Source organism: Gobio gobio (genome assembly GCF_949357685.1).
Source record: "Gobio gobio genome assembly, chromosome: 3".
In the NCBI taxonomy this organism is placed as follows: domain Eukaryota; kingdom Metazoa; phylum Chordata; class Actinopteri; order Cypriniformes; family Gobionidae; genus Gobio; species Gobio gobio.
In genome coordinates this window covers 52,498,534-52,518,268 of record NC_137099.1, presented here as the reverse complement: position 1 = coordinate 52,518,268, position 19,735 = coordinate 52,498,534, and the positions used below count along the sequence as shown (strand labels likewise).

The following is a 19,735-nucleotide window of genomic DNA, read 5'->3' as shown; positions in this document are numbered from 1 at the left end:
AGGAAGAAATAAATACATTTCTTTAGAGCCTCTACAATATGTAAAACTTGAATTAATCATGAAAAAATGCACTTATATTTAAAAGGTATTAGCATCCCAAGTTGCTGGCTCAATGCAATTTTGAAATAAATATTTGACAATTTTATGCAAAAAAGAAGTACACCATGTGTTAATGTAAACATTTATTTTCATAAAACATCTTTATATTTTTAATACATAGAAAATATGCATAAAATAAACTAAAATAACAGCTGGTGAATCATTTGAAAAATGAAATGCATGCATTTATAATATAAAGTGTATAAAATTAATAAAACCCAGTTTTAACAACACTTTGATTTAAATGACAATTAAATAAACAGACAAGGGGAAAATAGGACAACTAAGAGGCATGCACAAACTGATAGATTTGTTTTGATAGAAGAGAGAGATTTTCCCAAAATCCATCATTTTACAACCAAAACATTTCTAATAGGCCATTCGAATACTTACAAAAGAGCTTCTTTGAAAGGCCACATTGAAGGAATATAAATTAATGTAAAGAAAAAAATAATTGTACAATATTTTGGTCCTCACGAACTGTTTGGCTCTTTGTTATATGAGATGTAACTAGCAACAATAGCCAAACAGTCTTTGGTCTTTGGTACGGTGTAAACACTGAGATAGCCACAAGCCAAACACAAAACATTTCCACATGTTGGTCTAAGCGTGGTGATGAATCACGTCACTCTTCCCGGATGCTCTGCACCATGGAATATTTCTTACAGGGGTTCTTCAGGCAGGCAGGGGGCCATGTGATCGGCCAGCAGAAAGAGCAGGGCACTTGGGTCTGGACGTTCCTCTCGAAGAAGTTAAACACGGGGTTCCACCAGGTGTGGGTGAGGTAGTTGTTCGGAGAACACTTTAAAGTCTGGTGAAAACAGGAAAATATTCATTAATATCATACTAAGGATATTACAAACAACAGAAATAACATTCTTATGCATGTTCATGGTTTTTAAGAAGTGGCAATGTTCAGGATAAAATAACTAGTTTCAATTTGAGTAAATTTAGTTGTTTGGTCATTTTAATGAAAGCTTGTTTCCACAAAAAAAAAAAAAGTAGATGCAACTTTCTCACAATTCAGATTTTTTTTATTTTTATGGTGCGTTCACACCAGACGCAAATGAAGCGTTTAGCCCAATTTATACTTCTGCGTCGAGTGTAAGCTGTAGCTACGTCGTAGGCTGTGTGTTGCACGCGTAGCTGTACCTCTTCAAAAATGTAACAACGCGTCAATTCTACGCTAACCGCGAGCACTGTGATTGGTCTGCCAGAACCCCTTCCTCAGTGGTACACATGCTCCCTCTGCATGTGTAACTGCGCGTCACCGCGGACAAGGACGCAGAAGTATAAATGAAAATTGACCCGTAGCCCACGGCATAGAGGCTATTCCATAGGTCCGACGCAGAAGTATAAATCAGCATTTAGGCGTGAGTGATTTACATGTTAAGTCAATGCAAAGACGGCAATAGACATTCTGCGGCGCGATTCACGCGAATGAGGCGACGTGAATGACACGGTGCATTGAGCGTTTGATGCACGTTTGAAACACGCTAGTTGAAAAATCAGAACTTTGGCGGATATTCGCACCGCGTTAACCAATCAGGAGCTTGCTCTAGTAGTGACAACAATGAGGACAAAATCATATGTGGATACCTGGAGCTGTCCAATACATCTTCGTAAATCAGAATTGCGAGAAAGTCTAAATTGCAAGTTATAAACTCAGAAATACGAAAATAAACTCAGAATTGCGAGTTATAAACTGAGAATTGCAAGGAAAAACTCAGAATTGTGAGAAAGTCTAAATTGTTAGTTATAAAGTCAGAAGTACGAAAATAAAGTCAGAATTGTTAAAGGGTTAGTTCACCCAAAAATGAAAATTCTGTCTTTAATTACTCACCCTTAGGTCGTTCGAGACCCGTAAGACCTCCGTTCATCTTCGGAACACAAATGAAGATATTTTTGTTGAAAGCTGATGGCTGAGAAAGGCTTCAGACAGGCCTCCATTGGCATTCAGTACACTTATACTCCCAAGACCGATAAAAGGCACTTAAAACATTGTTACAAAGTCCATCTCACCACAGTGACTCTACAATAATCTTACGATGCGACGACAATAGTTTTTGTGCGCAAAAAAAAATCAAAATAACACCTTTATCCAACTTGTTACTGCCTTCCGTGTGTGCCTCCACGACGCATGCGCGAGAATATGACGCAGATCCGGCGTTCGGACACATGACCCAGAAGCGATTTGTTTACGAGCAGAGGAAGACGCGCGTATCTAAGCTGTTGGATTCTACATTGATCGTGCTTTAGGTCTCGGCGTAGTTCTCAAAATGGGACTTAAGTGTGCATTTCATGGATTCCCGAACCCCGGCGCTAAGTCATATTCTCGCGCATGCGTCGTGGAGGCACACGCGGAAGACAGTAACAAGCTGGATAAAGGTGTTATTTTGATTTTTTTTTTGCGCACAAAAACTATTGTCGTCGCATCGTAAGATTATTGTAGAGCCACTGTGGTGTGTTGGACTTTGTAACGACGTTTTAAGTGCCTTTTATCGGTCTTGGGAGTATAAGTGTACTGAATGCCAATGGAGGCCTATCTGCCTTTCTCAGCCATCAGCTTTCAACAAAAATATCTTCATTTGTGTTCCGAATATGAACGGAGGTCTTACGGGTGTCGAACGACATAAGGGTGAGTAATTAATGACAGAATTTTCATTTTTGGGTGAACTAACCCTTTAAAATAAAGTCAGAATTGTTAAAATAAAGTCAGAATTGCGAGAAAGTCTAAATTGTTAGTTAAAAACTCAGAATTACAAAAATAAACTCAGAATTGCAAGAAAAACTCAGAATTGCGAGGAAGTCTAAATTGTAAGTTAAAAACTCAGAATTGCGAAGAGAAAGTCTAAATTGCAAGTTATAAACTCAAAATTATGAAAATAGAGTCAGAATTATGAGTTATAAACTGAGAATTGCAAGAAAAACTCAGAATTGCGAAAATAAGGTCAGAATTACGAGTTATAAACTGAGAATTGCAAGAAAAACTCAGAATTTTGAGAAAGTCTAAATTACAAGTTATAAACTCAGAATTGCGACAATAAAGTCAGAATTACGAGTTATAAACTTAGAATTGCAAGCAAAAACTCAATGGCAAGAGAGTCTAAATTGCAAGGTATAAACTCAGAATTACGAGAAAAAGTCACAAATGCGAGTTATAAGCTCAGAATTGTGAGAAAAACTCAGAATCGCAAGTTATAATCTCAGAATTACGAAAATAATGTCAGAATTGCAAGAAAAACTCAGAATTGCGAGGAAGTCTAAATTGTAAGTTAAAAACGTCTCGGTTACGTATGTAACCCTCGTTCCCTGAGGAGGGAACGGAGACGTACGTTAGTGACTAACGAATGGGGGTTTCGCTTAGAAGCCAATCATCTTCGAGTATTCAACAGCGCCCAATGGCAGTGCCAATGCCATGGGCATGCGGAATTTGCATGCGTAACTCCGCCCCACCTCGTGGGTATATAAGGAAGTACGCTGGCAACATTGCATTATGTTACTGCTGCAGGAGCCAAGACTGAACTCCGCGTTCCAGGCAGCACAGCTGACGTGGCAAAGGAAACGTACGTCTCCGTTCCCTCCTCAGGGAACGAGGGTTACATACGTAACCGAGACGTTCCCTTTCGTTCAGTCACTACGACGTACGTTAGTGACTAACGAATGGGGGTTCCAATACAACAACGCCACTCAGCTGTCATCCAGTGCCCTGCGTAAGTGTGAGTACCCTGTCGTAAGACTAGTACGGACGAAGGACTCCCACTTATCACAGGATTACCAAGGTACACTGGGAAGCATATCCCAGTGAGGGAATGCCAAGATGCCTACCCGTAGGGAGGACTTAAGAACACACATATGACCCGCTAAGGGCTGCATATGGAAGATCTCTAGGGTACCAGCCGAAGGTGGATTTTTAACCCTAGGGGTGGCAGGGACTTGCCAAGGGAAAGACACCTGCTCGCTGAGGAGGCTTACGGTGGAAATACTCGTGTGGGGGTCGCCGGAGGGGAACCATGCACACGGAGCACCTGGCCGGACATGAGGGTCTGGGCACGAAAGGGCAGACTGAACTGATGTCGGCGTGAGCAGTGCTGGAGGAGCTCAGGGCTCCCGGGGAGCTCACCTGAGGGAAAAAATCGCACGTATCCAGTCCTTGGAGTGGAATGGCGAGCAAGCGAAGACACCTGAGCCTGGCCCATTACCGGCCACCCGTAGGGGCGAGTACATAGTCGGACACTGGCTCCACTCGGAGATTGTAGAATCTGGCGAATGTGTTGGGTGTCGCCCAGCCTGCAGCTCTGCAGATGTCTGTTAGCGAGGCGCCATGCGCTAGAGCCCAAGAGGAGGCCACACTCCGGGTGGAGTGTGCCCTCACACCAAGGGGACATGGTCTACCTTGCTGCTGGTAAGCCAAAACAATGGTGTCCACTATCCAGTGAGACAACCTCTGCTTTGAGAGAGCACTTCCCTTCCGCTCTCCACCATAACAGACAAAGAGCTGGTCTGAGGTCCTGAAACATCGCGTACTGTCTACATAGGCGCGGAGAGCGCGTACTGGACAGAGCAATGCCAAGGCTGGGTCTGCCTCCTCCAAAGGCAGCGTTTGCAGGTTCACCACCTGATCTCGGAACGGAGTGGTGGGAACCTTGGGCACATATCCGGGCCGGGGTCTCAGGATCACGTGAGAGTTAGCCGGCCCGAACTCAAGGCACGCTTCGTCAACCGAAAATGCTTGCAGGTCCCCGACCCTCTTAAGCGAGGCCAATGCGGTCAGCAGAGCCGTCTTTATAGACAAGAACTTAATCTCAGCCGACCGCAAAGGCTCAAAGGGAGGCCTCTGCAGAGCACTTAAGACTACTGAGAGGTCCCAAGAGGGAACGAGAGGAGAGCGAGGAGGATTCAGTCTCCTCGCCCCCCTCAGGAACCTGATGATCAGGTCGTGCTGCTTACTTACCTTTTTGTCTCCCAGGAGATCGTGGTAGGCAGATATTGCGGCCACATACACTTTAAGGGTGGAAGGAGACAGCCTTCGTTCCACCCCCTCCTGGAGAAACGATAGCACGGACCCGATCGGGCATTTCCAGGGTCTTCTAGGCGGGAAGAACACCATGTGACGAAGAGGTTCCACTTCAACGCATAGAGACGTCGCGTAGACATAGCTCTAGCGGAAGTGATGGTAGCGACCACCGCAGGTGGAAGACTACTCAAACCTGCCGCGTCCCGTCCAGAAGCCACACGTGGAGCTTCCAGAACGCTGGACGCGGGTGCCAAAAGGTGCCCCGTCTCTGAGTGAGGAGGCTCAGAGGAATAGGCCAGGGAGGGGCTGTCGCAAGGAGTATAAGTTCTGAGAACCAGGCCTGGCCGTGCCAATACGGGGCGACCAACATGACCTGCTCCTTGTCCTCCCTGATCTTGCACAGTACCCGTGCAAGGAGGCTCACTGGGGGAAACGCATGCTTGCGTAGCCCTGGCGGCCAGCTGTGCGCCAGTGCATCCGTGCCAAGGGTGCCCTTGGTCAGGGAATAATACAGGGAGCAATGGGAAGAGTCCTGGGAGGCAACAGATCTACCTGTGCATCGCCGAACCGTTCCCATATCAGCTGGACCGTCTGGGGGTGGAGTCTCCACTCTCCGGGGAGAGGCTGAATCCGTGAGAGCTCGTAGGCTGCACGGTTCAGGTCTCCTGGGATGTGGACAGCACGAAGGGACCTCAGGCGCTTCTGACTCCACAAAACGAGATGGCGGGCGAGTTGAGACATACGGCGGGAGCGTAGACCGCCCTGGTGGTTGATGTACGCTACTACGGCCGTGTTGTCTGTCCTGACTAGTACATGTTGACCCCTCAGCAACGCTCGGAAGCGGTGCAGGGCGAACCGTACTGCCAGCAACTCGAGGCAATTGACATGCAGAAGGCGCTGGGGTCCTATCCAGGAGCCCGCGGCTGCTTGTCCATTGCACATGGCACCCCAGCCCGTGGATGATGCATCTGTTGATACAACAAGATGCCTGGAAACTCATTCTAAGGACACTCCGGTCCGTAGAAAACTGAGGTTCGACCACGGGGTGAGAGTCTGTAAGCAGGCCCGAGTCACTTGTACCCGGAGCGTGCCAGACCGCCATGCCCATCTCGGGACTCGATCGCGTAGCCCGTGCTGAAGCGGTCTCATATGAAGCAATCCGAGCGGCGTCACCGCGGCTGCAGATGCCATATGCCCCAGGAGCCTCTGAATAGTTTCAGTGGAACCGCACTCTTGCCCTCGATTTGACGAAGGGAAGTCAGCAGAGACTGCGCGCGCTCGCTCGAAAGCTGCGCGCACATGGCGACCGAGTCGATATCCATACCGAGAGAAGAGATCCTCTGCGCGGGGCAAAGTTTGCTCTTCTCCCAGTTGACCCGAAGGCCCAGACGGGCTAGGTGATGGAGCACCAAATCTCTGTGTCCGCAAACCTGCTCTCGAGAGTGACCCAGTATGAGCCAGTCGTCGAGGTAGATCAGGATGCGAACCCCGTGCTGCCGAAGGGGCGCAAGGGCTGCCTCGGCAATCTTCGTAAAGACGCGAGGGGACAGAGATAGCCCGAATGGTAGAACTGCGTACTGATATGCCCGCCCCTCGAAAGCAAACCGTAGGAACGGTCTGTGTCGAGGTAGAATGGAGACATGGAAGTAGGCGTCCTTCAGGTCGATCGCTGCCAACCAATCGTCTGGACGAACGCATTCGAAAAGGCGTTTCGCTGTCAACATCTTGAACAGAAACCGGTGAAGGTAACGGTTCAAGACGCGCAGGTCCAGGATCGGTCAAAGCCCACCGGTCTTTAGGGGTACAATGAAGTACGGGCTGTAAACCCGGAATTCATCTCGGCTGGAGCGACAGGTTCGATCGCACCCTTCGCCAGTAGGGTGGCAACCTCCGCTCGCATGACGGGGGCATTGGCCCCGATCATAGAGGAACGGACTCCTCGGAAGCAGGGAGGAACCTGCGCGAACTGAATCGCGTAGCCGCACCTGACTGTCTTCGCGACCCAGTGGGACAGCCCTGGAATCTGAAGCCAGGCTCCCAGGAACTGCACCAGCGGGGTCAATCGGACTACAGGTGTACCCGGTGTGGGGCAGCGATGCAGCGTTACCGACCCGGACAAGGGAGGCTGTTGGGCGTCCCGGTGTGGGGGTGCGGTTAACGGCTGCGTCCTGACAGAGGAGACCAGGGAAGGACGCGCGTTCCACTGGGGTCTGCTCTGCCAGGAGGCTGGCGACAGAGAGGGATGCGAGTGGCGGGACCCGTGGGTGGCGCGCACTGTCATCACCGGTCTCTGGGTCCTCAGAGACAGGGACATGAGTTCTTCCCAAGCGCTGCTAGCCCGGGGGCCAGCAGCGGAAGGATTTTTCCCCCGGCCCTCCACCGGGGGAAGGAGAGGTCCTGCTACCATCCCCTGGGAAGAACTGGAACCCATCTCTGAGTTGTCCACCTCCAGCCTGGCGTTTAACCAGGCTGGGGAGCGGACTGGGCGTCATCCTCAACCACCCCCACGGCGCGGCCCGGGTGAAGGCTGCTGCTGGGGCTGGGCGGGAGGAGGGAGGGCGCCCTCGGCAGCGAGCGGACTGAGGCGACTGAGCCGGCGGCTGGTGCAGCAGCTGGCCGCCGGGGCAGTACGTGTTACAGCCTCAGTCTGCTCTGGGGCGGCCGAGAACCGTTGGGTGCAGTTCTCAGCCGCGCCGCCGCAGAGGCCAGCCTGGGATATGGGTGAGTTGAGGAGGCGGGCCCGCTCAACGTCCTCCACATCACCAGGTAAGGCCAGGTGTTCTCCCGGACCACAGCTGTGGACATCTCCCGACCCAGGGAGCGTGTGGCCACCTTCACCGCCCGGGGGCGGAATCAGTTGCGGCACGCAGCTCAATGAAGAGCCCTGGGTCGGCTCCACCCTTGTGCATGTGCAAAGGGGCGGCGGCCTGCCCGTAGCTCTGCAGGACCACACCACCGAAGTAGACGAGCCCACAGGCTTTGGGAGGGTGCTTAGGACAGCCACACCACGCCACGTCAAGCCCTCTGTGGACACTGTAGTGCGCAACAGAGAGTTCAACAGTGGGGGTGAGGGGGCCCCAGTGTACCCTAGGCCGCGGCCCCATCAAGGGCAGAGAAGGTGGAGGAGGCCACCAAACGATCGCGGGAAGCACGGGGACTTCCGGGACCGCGTGATCTCCTCATGCACCTCGGGAGCGAAAGGTATTGGGGGCGGGGCCCAACAGCTGTCGGGTGCCGTCCCCAAAAACCAATCGCGCAACCACGAGCACTCGCGACTGGGCGGAGTTCCACACCAGCGCGAGACTCGCGGCTGCCCGAGATAACATGGCTGTCAACTTTAGGTCGGATCAGGCAGCGCTGACACACCCGGAGGCGGAGCACAACTCCTAATCGTCATCCCCAAAGGACTCCAGCCCACCTTGGGATGCGGCGATCGACATCTCACTGCTATCTGGAGCGTGAACGAAACAAACGAGGCGTCAGAGACGGGCTGCTGTTTCAGTCCAACACTCGCGGGTTTAAGCAATGTGCGAGAGGGGGCGTGGCCCGAGGAATGATCGTCGGGGTTCTTAATACCACGGCACCGCACTCAGGTCACCCTGGCCACCAGCCAAAGTACCACCTCTCTCGGAGACGGTAGATTGGGGTGTGGCAGAGGGGACTCTCTCTCCTCACGGAGATCACTGAGTCTCGACCGCAACATCGCGATGGTCACGTTCCCGCAGTGGGAACATGACGCATCCACAAACACTGCCCGAACGTGCTGAAGCCCAAACACATCGAGCAGTGAATGTGTCCATAGACAGCAACGGAGATCGATCGCACCCGGAAATGCACGGGCGAACCGTCTTGAAAAAGACGTGCCACGCGCAAGCTCTTTTTGTGAGAGGAAAGCTCTGCAGAAGTGTCGAAGCGCCCAGGGAAACACACACACAGCTGTTGCAGATCACTGCACAGATCAGCAGGCAGGCAGCATGAGATCGCTGGAACGCGCCGTAACACCAACACCCTGGAGAACCGCTGGTCTCGAAGACTGAAGAGAAGACTTCAGAATTCAGGCTTGTAGGAGTGAAGAGATCCTCTTGGCTCCAAAGCAGAAACATAATGCGATGTTGCCAGCGTACTTCCTTATATACCCACGAGGTGGGGCGGAGTTACGCATGCAAATTCCGCATGCCCATGGCATTGGCACTGCCATTGGGCGCTGTTGAATACTCGAAGATGATTGGCTTCTAAGCGAAACCCCCATTCGTTAGTCACTAACGTACGTCGTAGTGACTGAACGAAAGGGAACTCAGAATTTCGAAGAGAAAGTCTAAATTGTTAGTTATAAAGTCAGAATTACGAAAATAAAGTCAGGATTGCAAGAAGAACTCAGAATTGCGAAAATAAAGTCAGAATTACGAGTTATAAAATGAGAATTGCAAGAAAAACTCAGAATTTTGAGAAAGTCTCAATTGCAGGTTATAAACTCAGAATTGTGACAATAAACTCAGAATTACGAGTTATAAACTCAGAATTGCAAGGAAAAACTCAGAATTGTGAAAATAAACTGTACTTTTATGAGTTATGAACTGAAAATTACTAGAAAAACTCAGAATTGCGAGTTTTAAACTCAGAATAGTGAGAAAGTCTTAATTGCAAGTTATAAACTCAAAATTACGAAAATAAAGTCAGAATTACGAGTTATAAACTGAGAAGTGCAAGAAAAACTCAGAATTGCAAGAGAGTCTAAATTGCAAGGTATAAACTCAGAATTACGAGAAAAGTCACAAATGCGAGTTATAAGCTCTGAATTGTGAGAAAAAGTCAGAAATAAGAGATATAAAGTCAGAATTGCGAGAAAAAGTCAGAAATGCAAGTTATAAAGTCAGAAATGCGAGATATAAAGTCAGAACTGCGAGAAAAAGTCAGAAATGCACGAAAGTCTAAATCTCAAGTTATAAACCCAGAATTGCGAAAATAAATGGAGAATTGTGAGTTATAAACTCAGAAGTGCAAGAAAAAATCAGAATTGCGAGAAAGTCTAAAGTGCAAGTTATAAAGTCAGAATTGCGAGTTATAAAGTCAGAATTGCGAAAATAAAGCCAGAATCATGAGTTATAAATTTAGAATTGCAAGACATAAAGTCAGAATGGAAAGATATAAGCTCGCAAGTTCACAAACGTTTATAAGAAGCTTTCATACATTTTAGATCCAAAGCAATTTAGCAAATCATCATTATCATTGAGTACGGAAGCCCTGAAGCAACATCAGGACACAGATATTATTAATGTGGTTGAGATCTGTCGTGTCAGGATCCAACATATGACATTTGCATTAGCAGCCCAAAGCCATCATTTAGTTTTATTCATTGATGATTCTTCTGGCTATAGCCAGATATATGACAGATATGACAGTTTTGATATCATAGGCTACTTTGCTTATAACAAAATGAACAAGTGTGATGTGTTTTGATAGTTTGAAAGGGTTTTTTTTTCCTGTGTAAAACATCTAGATTGGCTTAAATCGAATGTCCTGCACTTTACCATCATCAGGGAGTCATTTCTCAAATGCTCGGCCCTAATGGATTTTGATATTCTCAGAATACTCCGAGTCATGTAAACACTTTCAGTAAAAGGCTTAGTGCCATTTTGGTGCCTTAGGTTTAATGACACCCAGAATCGAAATCACTAATTGAGCTGAGAGCATCCCTTTGGTTTTAAAGTCAAGCCTAAAGTCAAAGAAATCAACTATACAGTATGCAAAACAAAACATATCACGCTACATTCTCTCGAGAACTCATGTAAACAAAAATACATTTAGACCCTATGAAAAAAAGACTTTTAGCTTACATGTTTCAGCTTTGAGGTAAGCTACTCTACCTTTCAAATGTTTGGGGTCAGTAAGATTTTTTTTTTAAAGAAATTAATACTTTTAATTCAGCAAGGATGCATTGATCAAAATATTCAGTAAAGGCATTTATAATAATTTCTATTTCAAATAAATGCTGCTCTTTTGAACTTTCTATTCATCAAAGAATATGAAGCAGCACAACTGTTTTCAACATTGATAATAATCAGAAATATTTCTTAAGCATCAAATCATCATATTAGAGTGATTTCTGGAGGATCATATGACGCTCAAGACTGGAGTGAAGATGCTGACAATTCAGCTTTGATCACAGGAATAAATTACACTTTACAATACATTCAAATTAGGGCTGTCAAAAGATTAATCGCGATTAATCTCATCCAAAATAAACTTTGTGTTTACATAATATATGTGTGTGTACTCTGTTAATTATTATTTATATATAAATACACACACATTCATGTATATATTTAAGAAATATTTGCATGTATATACTGTATATACATTTATATAATCTATAATATATATAAATATAAATGTTTTATATATAAAAATAATATTTTTTACTTAAATATATACATGCTTGTGTGTGTATTTATATATAAATAATAATTAACAGAGTACACACACATATATTATGTAAACAAAAACTTTTATTTTGGATGCAATTAATCGCGATTAATCTTTTGACAGCCCTAATTCAAATAAAAAACAGCTATTTAAAATAAAATAAATGCAGCCTTGGTGAGCAGAAGATACTTATTTTAAAAGCCTTTAAAAAAAATCCCCAAATTTGGGAACAGTAGTGTATACGCCAGGGGCGCAACTACCCAGTGCCAGAGGGGTATGCAGCAACAATTTTGTCCCCCCCCCAATAACAAATAGTTATTAATAGGCTAATAACGAACATAAAAATAAACATTCGTTTGAAAGTAATTAAAGAGGAAATTAGGAGTTAAGCAATATCATACGAGCAAGAGTGCTATTTTCCAGAGTAGCCTATATCAGCACAATTGCAAAATGAAATATTAATTTTATACAACACATTTTTGTGGTAAGGACGCGCGTTTTGCTGTCAAATCGCACGCTTTTGACGTGTCAGTGCGCAATCAGACGCCCGCCCAAGCATATATGAACACTTTTTGGCTTGCCACCGGAATTATGGAATCTAATGAGGGCGCCTACTCTAGCCTGTTAGTCCTCTAAAATGTTATATAATATTGAGGAAATACAGAAATTATTTAGAAACGCACAACAGCAGCTACATATAGAAAATACCACAAAAAAAGATTTTTTTCACACCATCGTTTTGGCGCCCCCAAGGTGCTGCGCCCCTATGCGCCGCATATAGCGCATACCCACTTTTTGCGCCACTGGTATACGCTAGTGTAAAATATTAACAAAAAATATGAACGACATAACCGGATGCTTGTATAAATCCCTTTGATATCATATGACCCACCTGAATTTCCTCTTTTTAGGGTAAACGCATAACAGGAAGACAGCCAAAAAGACATCCTTATATAATAAAAGCCTTTTTTAAGCATTCTTTTATTTCAAATTACCGATATATTTACCTGCAGATTGGCCATAGTGTGATACCAGTAGAACAGTCTTGTGGTGATGAAGTACGCCACCACCACGTCTACGGTGTAGTGTTCATGGGCCACCAGGATGCACACAACGCCCACTGCAGCCGTTAACCAACACAGAAGATGGTACCACCAGAAAGAACGAGGAGAATCTAGAAAGAAAGAAAGAATCATAACAGACTGCTGTGCGAACACTGAACATGCAAAATGAATGGCCAGAAAGTGCCTCAATCCTTCAGACTGGCTAAAAACAGAATCGAGGTCTGTAATTAGCAAACAGCCATTGTATTTGTGTGTAAAAAATAAAGCCTGGCATCTGAGAAAGTGACATACACTCCTTGAGGAAGAGGTACGTGAGCGTGAGAATGACAGTGTGGCCGCTGTACAGGAAGTCTCCGCACAGCAGATGGGAACCGGTGATTGATAACCCGCCCCCAGAGAGCAGCTGCAGAACACGCTGCATCATCGCTTGCGAATCTCCGTAGAGCTGAATGAAAGGGTCGGGGAAATGCAGTAAAGGAACATTATGAGTGTTGACATGAATCTTGAAATGAAAAGTCATTTGAAAAACGGATACAATCTGAACCCTTTGTAAAGGCCGCCAATATTTGTCTGGAGGAAGGCAGAGGATATTACAGATTTAAGAAGCCAAATGCCTTTTCTTCTCTTATAATATCCAGGTATAAGATCCTGGGGGGATCATGAGAAAGAGGAACAGATGAGTTACTGTTTTAAATTGGCGTTTACCTTTGGGGCACAGACCATGTGCATGCCAGGCACGGGTAGAGTGGTGACGTACATGGTTATGCATCTATACATGTACAATGTGCCGAGAAGGAAGAAATATCGTCTTCCTACAATAGCCCTATATGGAACAGAAAAAAAAAAGTCAGATTATTTATTTTTAAATATAAAGCGAATATTTAGCTGTGTAATATTTCCGTGCTACAGCATGACTTGCCCCCAAAATAAAAAAATGGAACAATCCATAAAATTGTCACCCAAGCAATTTAAACAATAAATGGCGTTTTGACGCTCTTTGATGTGGCGTGACAGATCTCTGTATAGGCGGGAGCAGAGCATGCGTGAACACAAACATCTCTTCCTCTTTAATACTAGTTACAGAATAAACATGAATGAACATCTGAAGGTATGTTCGGCCCCACTTTACATTAGGTGGCCTTAACTACTATGTACTTACATCAAAAAATAAGTACAATGTACTTACTGTGTTCAAATTGTATTGCAAAACACTTCTGCTGATATTGAGGTGGGATACGGGTAGGGTTAGGGACAGGTGTGGTGGGATAGGTAAGTTTAAGGGTAGGGTTAGGGACAGGTGTGGTGGGATGGGTAAGTTTAAGGGTAGGGTTAGGGACAGGTGTGGTGGGATAGGTAAGTTTAAGGGTAGGGTTAGGGACAGGTGTGGTGGGATGGGTAAGTTTAAGGGTAGGGTTAGGGACAGGTGTGGTGGGATGGGTAAGTTTAAGGGTAGGGTTAGGGACAGGTGTGGTGGTATGGGTAAGTTTAAGGGTAGGGTTAGGGACAGGTGTGGTGGGATGGGTAAGTTTAAGGGTAGGGTTAGGGACAGGTGTGGTGGGATAGGTAAGTTTAAGGGTAGGGTTAGGGACAGGTGTGGTGGTATGGGTAAGTTTAAGGGTAGGGTTTGGTGTAAGGGAGAAATGAATTACAGATGTAATTACATGCAGGTATTTAAAAAAAAAAGAAAGTACAATGTAAAAACACGTATGTACACAATAAGTGCATTGTATCAAATGATTAATTAAAATTACATAGTACGTAGTAGTTAAGGCCACTAATATAAAGTGGGTCCTTATGTTGAAAGACATAGTACAAACTACTGAAACATATCCCGTGTGATCACTCAATCAGTGTTTCAACCACGGAAAGACGTCAATAAAACAGCTTGTAAACAAAATGTCATGTGACATATTGGACATTCAGGGTCCACACAGCTTGTTAGTTCGCTAGAGAAATGAACTCTTTCGCTAAATATATGCACTATATTAGCCTATATGTTCATTAGTCTATATTTTACTTAACCGTTAACCTGTCTTGATTATTTAATGTATATGTTTAATGAATGTTTAAATCAATCTGTCATGAAGACAAGTAATGATGGCCACTGTGTAAATGAATATATTTTAACAACGAAGTGGAGTAGAAACATGATTTTATAGTCCAAAAACTGCCTTATATGCAATTGACATGTTTGCATACAATTTTTTTGTGAGTGTTGATTATTATATCTAAAAAATAAATAGCAACGGAACTTATTAGTTTGGGCTCTGTTGTTATAACCTTTAATATAATAGTAATGTGCAAGTAAGGGCTCCCTATATAAAGTTTACAGCATTAGCAGAGATATAATTTTTTTATCCTTAAGAACATTTTAATTATAATTTATTTAAAGACAGAGACACAACTGTTTAATAAAAATAAAAAAATAAGCAATTTTATGTTTAGTTTTCTCCCTCCTGGTGTACCGAACCGTGACTTCAAAATCGAGGTAAGAACCATCTTTTTTGTGTACCGTTACATATATTTAGTAATAATATATTTAGAATATACATTATTGGTAATTATGTTGACATTGTAAATATGGTAAAAATGGTAAACCTCATGTAAAGTATTTGGAACAAAAAATATTATTTAGTTTGGTTACATTTTATTTCAATGGTCCACTTCAGACATTCTACTTACTATAAGTAACTTTGCAACTACATGTCAACTACAAGTCATAAGAGTACTGGTATTAATAGTCTGTAGTAAACTGTTAGGTGAGGGTTAGTAGAATAAGCTGACAGATAGTTGCAAAGTTACTTGTAGTCAGTATGTCTGTCGGGGAGCATCAAAATAAAGTGTTAGCAGATATTAAGCAGACAGTCCACTAATAGTTAGTTGACATGTAGTTGCAAAGGTACTTATAGTTAGTAGAATGTTTAAAGTTGACCAAAACATTTAGTTATATTATTGAACTAAATTAGTATTGACCATACAAAACATTTTTAAGAGTGTCAAATCTTATTTTATACTCTTTTTTTGTGGGAAGTGCTTTATGATATCTACGAAATTGATTTTCTCAATGCAATATTAATTTTCATAACTGCCTGCATTCACATTTAATTCTCCCTGCTCCATATCATCTTAAACATAACCCTAACAAACCATTAAATGCCGGAGTAATCTAATGGAGCGGATCAATAGACTACAATGTCATCATCAGTATAATGTAGAGTGATGCCTCTTACTTGTATCTGTGAAAGAGCAATTGAATGGACCATATAGACACCAGAACCATTCCATTGACCTCGGTCACTGTAAACGCCCACTGCACGCGGTCTATATAGTCAAAGAACTTATCCGGCAGGGGTGGGCTGCTCTCCTTGGGTGGTACTCTCTCATGAACCACAGTGATCATAACCGTTGTCAAAACCAGGTTTAAAGCAGCATAAAACAAAGCCATGAACGTCTTCCACCATTCCGACGGCAATCGGTTGCCTTTTACTTCCGGCACAGAGATTTTGACATAGTCTCGATGTCTGACCAGTCCTTTTCTCAAGCCGTTCCGCTTCGCATCTTCAGCAGTGTGGCTGTGGACTGGGCAAGATGCGCCAGGGGATGTAGCTCCATCTGTTCGGGAGGTGTCTGCGGGGTCCTTGTTTCCTTGGTGGTCTTCTGATGCCATGAGTGCCCACAACTACCCAATAATGACGGACTTCCTGCCAAGACTCTCCTGTAAGGCACTATAGGTTCCTCTCCTCTGCGGTGATAATGAAAGGCCTCTGTTTTCAGCTCTCAAATGATGTGGCTGGAACAGTCTTTTGAAAAAAGAAAACAGAAGTAAATTATAGACATATATGACCATTATAAGTGTTGCATCATCTAGCATGCACATTAATAGACGCTATTTTTGACCATGAATATCACAGGCCTTAAAAGTAAAACTAATGTACTTAATTGACATGCTTCTTCACGTAAACAAGAACATATTATATAATCAATGTACACTTTCAATTAATAATTGTATTCAGCAATGACACATTAAATTGACAATAAAGACAGACATTTACAAGATTTCTGAATCAAATAAATGCTGTTCTTTTGAACTTTCCATTTATCAAAATGAGCAGCAGCACAACTGTTTTCAACATTGATAATAATCACAAATGTTTCTTGAGCATCAAATCATCATATTAATGATTTCTGAAGGATCATGTGACGCTCAAGACTGGAGTAATGATGCTGAAAATACAGCTTTTGATCACAGGAATAAATTACATTTTAAATATGTGTTCAAATAGAAAACAGTTATTTTAAATTGTAATAATATTTCCAAATATTACTGTATTTACCGTATTTTTTATTAAATAAGTGCAGCTTTGGTGAGCAGATGAGACTTATTTTAAAAGCATTTCCAAATCGTATTTTAAGTTATAATAATATTTCACATTATTTCTCTTTTTATGTATTTCTGATCAAATAAATGCAGCTTTGGTGAGATTTATTTAAAAAAAACATTAAGAAATCTTACTAACTCCAAACTTTTGAATAGTATAGTACAAAATTTAAAAACTGAACACACACAAACATGCAAAAAAATGACTAAATGTTAAAATTTGCAGTTTTATTATTAATTAGTTGATTGGCTATTTACTTTCTCAATTTGTAAAGGCACAAAGTTGATGCACTTTTTGATTGGTTTGATTTTAATATACTTTTTATCTTTTCTGTAAGTCGTCTTGTCTAGAAATCTATATATAGGCCTACTATCTATATCTATATACTGTATGAAATATCCTCCGTTATGTGTTCATTATAATCAAATAAAGCAAAGCATTTCATTTGAAAGCCGAAACATCTGACACAACTGCCACCTAGAGAAAAGCCACACAGAAGAAAAGCATCCGCGTTCATGTTTGAGTCCAGCGTTGACTTCTCAACCCAGAAACAAGAGCATTTCAGGAACGGCCTTTTCTATTTAGCCGAAAGCTTTCAGGTCTGAGAACATCTCTCCTCCATCACACGCAAAGTGCATCTCAAAAACCATCATTACCACGACATCCAATATTTACAAACAACAAACAGAGCCGGATGATGGATTGTACGAATCACTCAACACGAAGGCATAGATTTCTTCCAAATCAATTTAGGCTGAAATGTAATTGCATTGGAAATGAGTTCTTATTACAAATCTGCTCCGAATGAACATTGGATTCAACACAACATCTGTTCCCTGTACTGCAACAAGAGATAAACACCCATCGTCGTATCTAATAACTTTTGTACTACTACATTATGCGAATGCAAAAAAACTAAATCACAGATCAAAACAGACCAAGAGGTTTTCCTAGCTATATTTCTCTCATTCAATATCACTTGCCTGTTGTTTCCCGCAGCTCTACATGCAGAACTGAGCGCTATCGGTCCAATACTCCTCCTCTGACAATCTCTCTCAAACTTGCCTTCATCCCTCCACGTTCAGAGGGGCATGTTTTCCCAGTCTCCACCCTGCGCTCAAATGGTGATGCTTGTGGTGGAGACCTGGCAGGGGAAAATCTCTTCCACATGCTCACAGAGACAGTAAATGGATGGCTTGGCTGGCTGGGCTCCGCGCGTCCCCTGCCCTGCCTCCGTGCTATTTCCAGCCCTGACTTCCAGACCAAGGCTGTATTTTACTCCCAGGGTGCAGCAATGCCCGGTCGCAAACAAATTGGTAATGATATGGTTCCGTGGCCTGCTGAGCGTTCCCCCTCCCAGCTCGTGCCGAGGTTAAATTCAGCATCAAAGGGAAGGACGGAAAAAGCAGAAGAGACCCCGCCTCACACTTAAAAAGATGAGAGAGAAAGGCTTTTCTCCTCGTGTGCTGACTCTGAGTTGATTATTTTTTTTCCCTTTCAGGCACACTCATGCACTTGTGTTTTTCAACTTGCATACTTTACTGAATTTGAATGGCTTGTGATGTAGGATTACACATTTGTGTGTGTCTTTTGCATAAAAGCATGCGCTAAGTGAACAATGTAAATGCACATTTGCATACACTAATCTACACTTTCCGAAATATTTTGTGGATGTGGATTCGAAGCCATATATAATAGTATTGTGTGTGTTATATATATATATATATATATATATATATATATATATATATATATATATATATATATATATATATATATATATATATATATATATATATATATATATATATATATATACACACTCACCTAAAGGATTATTAGGAACACCATACTAATACTGTGTTTGACCCCCTTTCGCCTTCAGAACTGCCTTAATTCTACGTGGCATTGATTCAACAAGGTGCTGAAAGCATTCTTTAGAAATGTTGGGCCATATTGATAGGATAGCATCTTGAGTTGATGGAGATTTGTGGGATGCACATCCAGGGCACGAAGCTCCCGTTCCACCACATCCCAAAGATGCTCTATTGGGTTGAGATCTGGTGACTGTGGGGGCCATTTTACAACCCCAAATCAGAAAAAGTTGGGACAGTATGGAAAACACAAAAAAATAAAAAAATAAGTGATTTCTAAATTTACTTTGACTTGTATTTCATTGCACACAATATGAACACAAAATATTTTATGTTTTGTCTGGTCAACTTCATGTCATTTGTAAATATGCATCCTTTCCTGTCATTCAGACCTGCAACACATTTTAAAAAAAGTTGGGACAGGAGCAATTTAGGGCTAGTAATGAGGTAAAAAGGTTACATAATTATGTGATTTGAAACAGGTGATGTCAACAGGTGATTGTAATTATGATTTGGTACAAAAGCAGCATCAAAGAAAGGTCTAATCCTTTAGGAGCAAAGATGGGCCGAGGATCGCCAGTTTGCCAACAAATACGTGTGAAAATTATTGAAATGTTTAAAAACAATGTTCCTCAAAGAAAAATAGGAAGAGATTTGGATATTTCACATTCAACAGTGCATAACATAATTAAAAGATTCAAGGAATCTGGAGGAATTTCAGTGCGTAAAGGACAAGGGCGCAAGCCTAAGCTGAACAACCGTGATCTCCGATCCCTCAGGCGGCACTGCATCAAGAATCATCATTCATCTATAAGCGATATCACCACATGGGCTCAGGACTACTTTGGCAAACCTTTGTCAAGTACCACAATACGTAGT

The 19,735-nt window shown here is 43.3% G+C and overlaps 1 protein-coding gene across 1 annotated transcript; it reads right to left on the bottom strand.

The window, feature by feature from the left end:
- Nucleotides 1-171: 171 nt before the first annotated feature.
- On the bottom strand, nt 172-18,101 carry sgms2a (sphingomyelin synthase 2a). The gene is made up of 6 exons (XM_079812436.1): nt 17,966-18,101; nt 15,834-16,403; nt 13,309-13,426; nt 12,895-13,048; nt 12,547-12,713; nt 172-910 (listed from the first exon to the last, which is right to left on the bottom strand). The coding sequence occupies exons 2-6, from the start codon at nt 16,268-16,270 to the stop codon at nt 725-727; spliced, it is 1,062 nt and encodes a 353-aa protein (XP_079668562.1). The 5' UTR covers nt 16,271-16,403; nt 17,966-18,101; the 3' UTR covers nt 172-724.
- Between the last annotated feature and the right edge of the window lie 1,634 nt (nt 18,102-19,735).